General features: G+C 38.6%; 1 protein-coding gene across 12 annotated transcripts in view; it reads left to right on the plus strand.

Moving 5' to 3' along the window:
- JADE1 (jade family PHD finger 1) overlaps positions 1 to 6,784 on the plus strand; it is a 149,539-nt gene extending 142,755 nt beyond the window's left edge. For all 12 annotated transcript variants that reach the window (XM_065597693.1, XM_065597694.1, XM_065597691.1 and 9 more), the window contains 2 exons: positions 49 to 166; positions 2,939 to 6,784. In XM_065597693.1, the coding sequence (XP_065453765.1) occupies positions 49 to 166; positions 2,939 to 3,837 (1,017 nt within the window). In that variant the 3' untranslated portion in view covers positions 3,838 to 6,784. The remainder of the gene's footprint in view (positions 1 to 48; positions 167 to 2,938) is intronic.
- Positions 6,785 to 7,302: the final 518 nt, after the last annotated feature.

Below are 7,302 nucleotides of genomic sequence, written 5' to 3' on the forward strand. Positions count from 1 at the left end.
AGCTTTACTATCATGAAGCTCAGTGACAATATTATTTGCATTTTCTAGGTTCGGAATCTGACTTACATGGTGACCCGAAGGGAGAAGATTAAGAGATCTGTTTGCAAAGTCCAGGAACAGATATTCAATCTCTACACAAAACTTATGGATCAAGAACGAGTTTCAGGTATGTTTCACAGACTTCATTATCACATCCAAGCAGAGGATGGCAAGCAGAGGAACAGAATGGTTTGGCTAAGGCAAGGGTCTCAAACTCAATTTACTTTAGGGTCAGTGCCAGTCCTCAAATCCTCCCAGTGGGCCAATAATGTCACTGAAGATGGTGTTCAGAAAAGAAAACATTTATCTTGTATTTTTTATTTTGAATTTCTTAGAAATAATAAAACTGTCATACAACTTTATACAATTCTTTGCCTGCCAGAGAGTTTTTAGTGTTGGCCAGACATCTGGCAGTGCTTCAGTTCTGTCAGTTTGTTGATGTTTGGCCTCAGTGACTGAGCAGTTGAAACCTTCAGGATGGCAGCAAGGTGTGCATCAGATAGTTGTGTTCGGTATTTTGACTTTTTTATATTCATTGTGGAAAAAAGTGATGCTGCCTCCATGGCTGACTTTGCCAGGCAACTAATCATGCTGCCTCATGGTTGACTCTGCTCGGCAACTAGTGATAGTATCTCGGTCCCTGTCCTCCAGCCAATGGGAGCTGTGGGGGGGGGGGGGCACCTTCAGAGGACAGAGCCGGCCGCGTGGCTGCATGGGTCTTTCCTCTGCGGGCCACAGTGGGGAGGTTCTCTGGCCACAGATGGCCCGCAGGCCGGGACTTTGAGACCCCTGGGCTAAGGTCTGCTTACTGTTTTGAAGCTCACCCTTCCTTATATTCTTGTTTAGTTCACTTTGCAACAGAAAGTTGGAGGAAAAACCCCCTAATGAACCAAGAGCCAGTATATTTTAAATTTTCAGCTACAACATATTAAGGACAGTCACATGAGAAGCCACAGAAATAGATAAGTAAGTGGGCCTGAATTAACCAGCCAACCCTGTGGGACTCAGTGTCACAAGGGATTGGAAATGGGATGAAGAGACTTCGGCTTTAGCTCACTGCTTCAAAACATTCCTAAATTCAATTTTTTCCCACTATTGGTAGTTTTATGGTCAGGGACTGTCACCTATTATATGTTTGTTTAGCACCCAGCACAATGAGGACCAACCTGGTTGTGGCGTTTAGGAGCTGCTGCCTTATAAACATTTAATAGTAATAATAGCTGTTTGGTGGTCTCAGTCCATTTCATAGTGGATGGGTGTCCCTAGAGCTGACAGGCACACTTATCAGAAAGACCCAGCACTGAATGGGCATGAAGAAAGAACTCCCCTTGTTCCTAGAGGAGTTCTTTTCAGGTCATAGTTGAAGCCCATTGGCTTGAGTGTGTGCAGAACCTTTATGCAGTATAGTTAATGCTGAAATCACACTTCTCTGAAAATGTTTGACCGATTATAGCTACAAATAAGATCACTGTAACTTGGATCTATGGTTTTGTCCCAGTTTGTTTTCTTTGTATTTTTGACAGCACTTTCTGTGGAGTCAGCTTCACTTTTCCGCCCACTCCATTTGTAGGTTTAGTATTTTCTCATGTTGTTTATACTAGTCTCAAACAGGGGAGAGAAAACATTTTTAAAAACAGAAGAAAAGTGTGTGGATAAAACCACAAATATTGGCAATATGGATCCAGCAGTAGCTGTAGTCAATTTTTTTAAAATCCATTAAATTTCAGGTTGACAGTCCCTTTAAAGATGTTATAGAGTTATTGGTAAAAATCAGTTCTTAAACAGATTTTCACTTGATTTAATCTTGGTTTTCCTTGGATATTATGGATTATTTTCTGCATTGCCAAGTTTAGATTAAGAAAGGACAGTTATAACTCTGCTTGTCATGGTGTTTTCCAAATGTACTTGTATTCCTTCTTCAACAAAAAAATAATAATGTATAAATAAGAAAAAAATCACATCCCTGTTCATTTGCCTGTCAAATGTTTGACTTTCTATCCTTCCCGGATTAAACCCTTTGTAAAACACCATGAAGATGAACTCATCTTTTGGACCCAATCTGGAAGCATTGTGAATCTGTTGTTTTCTATTAAAATCAATTGAAAGGTCTACATTTCAGCACATTCTGCTTAAAACCAAGCATGTTGCTGTGATCTGTCAAATGAAAAGCACGTTTCTACTACTCCAAAAGTGACTCATAGAGAGAGACTCAATTCAGTTTTTGACTAACAGTCCTTCTGAATGAGTCTGTGGTTTTAAAGGCATGAATTCTGATGGGTCAGCAAACTGATGTTAAAAAATCATTCCCACTGATTTACTGCTCATTGAAAATAGTTGCTTCTCCAGCAGGAAAATGCTACATTGAAAAGGTTAACTAGATTATCCTTAAGGATTTAAATCATTAGTCAGCTGCACAATCAGCTAGTAGAATCATGCATGATGACATATGTGGTAGTTTGTCCATTTAAGTGAAGATGCTTTTTTCCAAAGAGTTTAATCAAGATTGGATATTTGTCTAGAAGATGTGTTCTAGTGCAAACACAGCTATTGGACTTTATGTGTTATGCAGGAGATCAGACTAGACAATCACAATGGCCCCTTCTGGCCTTAAAATCTGAGATACACATTAGCTATAATATCTATAGCGATATGGAAATTGCATCTAAATATAATTAGATCTACAGTAATTAAGAGTTACTGAAGGCTGATCAGTGTCAGATGTTGGATGTTATGAAAGCCATTAAATGCTGGTCACGCTCCAGCATAATTAAAACAAGTTGGAGGCTGGAAAGAAAAATCCCAAAGAGGAAATTTAGGAGGTAAAAAGCAGCAGTTGTTATATCAGGGAAGTGATTTGCTTTGCCTGAACTGTGAAGTAATTTCTCTGTGTTGCTTTTAGGTGTGCCTTCCTCCTCCTCAGTAGAAAACATGGTGTTGTTCAACAGTCCACCTTTGGGTCCTGATGCTCCCAAAATAGAGGATTTGAAGTGGCATTCTGCTTTCTTCAGGAAGCAAATGGGCACTTCTCTGACACACACATTGAAAAAATCACACAAGGGAGACAGAGTAAGGAACAGCTCTGGGAGTGACAGAAAATCCCTGCTCAAACAGCCCAGCCGAAGGGAAGGTGTTGTGACTCCAGGTAGCTTTTTAAATTTTGAAAAGGCCTTTGCAGAAGCACGCATTGTATCAGCACAACAGAGAAATGGGATAGTTATGCCAGACCACAGGAAAAGAAGAGACAATCGTTCCCCTTACGAGGTAATCAAGGCAGAACTGAAGGAAAAGCCTTCCAAGCACAGCCACAAGCCACTGACATCCACAGAAGTCTCTCAGAGGCAATCAGAAAACAAAAGGTCTGTGAACCATCCAGGTGGTAGGTCAGCACCTGGCACACGGAGGGATATAGTGCCTAAATGCAATGGATCCCTCATCAAAATAAACTATAACCGGCCTGCGGTTAAAGTGCCTACTACACCCACAAGCCCAGTGAAAAACTGGGGCGGATTCCGAATTCCAAAGAAGGGGGAGAGACAACACCAGGGAGAGATCCAGGAGGAGACCTGCCACCAGAACTCTAACTATCCATACTTGGGCATGGGCAGAGTTTTGCCTAAAGACAGGGCAAAAAGCAAACTAAAGACAGACAGGGAGAATGATGGGTATGCTCCTGATGCTGAAATGAGTGACTCAGAATCTGAGGTGGCTGAGAAAAAATGCAGACAGCAAAGGCTTAGTCCAAACAGCACTATCAACAGGAGGACAGACATTATTAGGAGAAGTATCCTCGCTTCCTGACTGGACAGTAAGACACATCTTCAAGCACCATGGTCAATAGAGGCACTGCTGCAAACCCACTCTGCTTTATTTATCGGTGTGAGGAGGGGAGGATGGGGTTTTAGACATGGCTACAGATTGACAAAGAGAGAACCAGTTACCCCTGAGCTGTATAAACATGTTTACGTGCACTTAAGACTATGATTTTGCCCCCGTCCCTGAGTCCTTATAATCTATTTCTGTGAGAAGTTTGAACCTTTTTTATTTGCAACTTTCTTGAGGAAACAAGATGACATCACTATTAAAATGGAATCTTTGGTGGAACACTAAAAGAATTCGTTAAACACATGGGGGGAAGGGGAGGTTGCATCTGTCTCCCTTTAGCAAAACAGCACTGACAAGAATTTTTCCCTCTCCCCAAAAGCACAAGCTGTTAAATTAACTAGTGTGTACTATATTAAATATGGTTATTTAACCATCCAGCATTACTAAGCCCATTACAAATATTCACTTTCCTTAGACTGTGGCAGGTCTTCAAGTCATATTTGCCTGCAGAATGTTTTTGTTGTATTTGAGTTCAGTATACATGGCAGCTCTAAATCTTCCATAACTCCAGAGAGTTTACATGTAAATACATCCAACAGGTAGTCAGTTTTAATCACAATTATTGGAGAAAACTGAAGGGGACAGGTTAGAGCTGCAGCTGCCTAGTGATATAACAGTAACAACATGAAAAGACCCAGTCTCAGCACAGAGCCATACTCCTAAGCTCTTCAGTTCTGGGGAAAGAAGATAGTTCATCCAGTTCTGAGAAAGGGACAAATTTAGGATCTACTGCATTCTGTGGAACAATCCACAAAGCAGCTTTAGCATTATCCAATCACCTGCCCTCCAGGAATATGATGACAATTCAAGTGGGTATGACTAACTTGAAGGCACTAGTCAGCAGGATTTCCCAATGCCAGCCACTTATGCACTAATGGTATGTACTGGGAAATCCAAGCATCTGACACTAAAGCGTTACTTTAAAGAAGGACAAATATATATATATATATATATATACACACACACACACACACACACACGCATATATATTTTTAAATAGAATAAAAAGGAAAGGCAATAAGTTGTGAATAGCTCTTTACATTCATACCAAGATAAAGTGATTTCATTCTGTTCTGGACTAGAATTGATGAGAGAGGGAGCTCACAGTGTGATTACATAACTTTTAAAAATAACTGCGAATGGCAATAACTAGTGAGTAAGCTATCAGCAATAACATTAACAGTACATAGAGAGACTATTTTGTTTGTGCACTGAATAGAGTGCATATGTATCATAACAATGGATGTTATAAGAGCCTGAAATTTTTTGAATTCTGCATCAATGTAAGGCAGGCACAAAACAGTTGAAAGAAAGTTTAAGCAGCAATGCGTTTAGAAATATGGGTAGATGGAAGAATCCCTTTTTCTTTCCCCCAACCTACTGCTATCAGTATTCAGTTATATAATACATTTTAACATTTAACCCCTTCTCATTGGGGCAGGGAAAGAATAAAGAAACATTAGAACTTTGCTGTTAACTTTAAGTCTTCCAGCGGATTCAGTTGACAAAATAGGCTTATTGACATTCCATCTTGCTATGCAAGTTTATCAGATAATTAAAAACTTCAAACAAATGCTTCCCTATCATTAGTTCTACTTTTTAAACTAAATTGAGACATAACCTTTTGACACGTAATGGAATAATCTTGGGAAGGGGAAATGTTTGTATTGAAACGATACTTTGTTAAACCTTGCTGCTCCTGAGAAACCAGATTCATCTCATGACTTTGCTGGTCAGATTAACTGGTTGTTGCACATAACAAAGAAGGAATGGTGGATCTGAGTCATACAGAGATTCACTCTTGCCATGACTTAAAATATTGAAGTTCTTGTTTGATTAAAAAGAAGAAATTTTTTATTGGCTATGGGAAAAGAGGGAAGTACAGTTGATTTCACTTTCAACTTCAGCAACATTTCTAGATGAGGGCTAAGTTTATTACTGTAAGGAGGTTGTGATATAGGGAATTGTTTGTCAAGCCATAGAAGGAAAAAAAAATAAATTTGATTCTAAGCAAACATTTAACCTCACATCAGTTTGAAAGAGGTACCTGATTCATTTGCACTATTATGAATGCTAGCATTGTGCAGAAATAATGCCTTATCTATTTTATTCCCCACACATTTAGGTTAATAAGCTTTCTAATGTTCCACGTTATGCTGAACCAAATAAAACGCTTTTCCCAAACTCCTAATTACAAAAAAGCTACAAGGCAAGCTAATTGCAGTATGACCAGCTGTAAAAGTTAGTTTCATGCCAGGCTTAGCGCTCAGCAACAGAGGAGTCATACGTATAGCAGTAACAACCTAAACCCACCCCTTGTGTTTTATTGGTATGGAATCATTCATTCATTTTTTTTTTAAGCTTTACCTTTCCTTGTGCAGATTGACCAAGCAATCTTTTTGATTATGATTGGTGTATTATGTCAAAATGTAGGCTAGTTAAACTTTTGTAAAGTTGCCTGGAATGCCATTTGTTAGGGTATAAACACACACAAATCTAAATGAAGGGTTTATTCGTGTTATGTGTGCAAGTCTTAATTATTTTAAAAATTTGAAAAAAAAATGTCATTACATTTGTAAAATCTTGTACAGAAGATTTTTCACTATGTGCCTAGCTTTGGTGTTCATTCAGCTAAAATTAAAAAAAAAAAGGTGCATGAAGAGAAACCGATAGAATCAGAGATAAAAAGTATATGTAGAGATGACTATTTTATATTACTTGGCCCAATCCTGTATTTATTTCCCCCCTTTTCTGACGTATTTATAAAGATCTAGTTGAAGACAGCTGTATTTTTTTGTTAAAATATTTAGTAGAATTGTGCCTTTTTGTCTGTATGTGAATAAATGCTGTACATTTTGCAATAGACTGGCAGTGTTCAATTTTAAAATCTCCACTTCTGACCATTCTGTCCAGGTTTATATACTGCATTCATTGCCATGATATCTAAGCAAAGTTAAAATAAACATCCTGCACATACGCACATGCTTAACTTTAAGTATATAGGCTGTCTCATTGTGCTTTAAGTTAAGCATCATGTGTTTGCAGGATTGGGACCACTGTGACCAACAATTGTCACGTTTGGTGCCCAGTTATATATATAGCTTACCAGTAACAAAATGCTATTACATATGTCTAGAGTGATATGACTATAATACTTACTCAGTGCTTGCCATATTTTCTTTCTTACTCGTAGCATTAGTAGTCGAAGTTTTTGAAACTGGAAGGCGGCTGAGGTGCACACAAAACCAAGATATAGCTCATTCTTCCCTGTATTGGTTCTGGAGTGCCAACAGTAGTAAAACATTATTTTAATTATTAAAGGTCAGAGTATGACCCCGCCTTTATTCATATTGGTGAATAATTTCTTGAATCAGTTGATCT

The sequence above is a fragment of the Chrysemys picta genome, chromosome 5 (assembly GCF_011386835.1).
Source record: "Chrysemys picta bellii isolate R12L10 chromosome 5, ASM1138683v2, whole genome shotgun sequence".
Classification (NCBI taxonomy): Eukaryota; Metazoa; Chordata; order Testudines; family Emydidae; genus Chrysemys; species Chrysemys picta.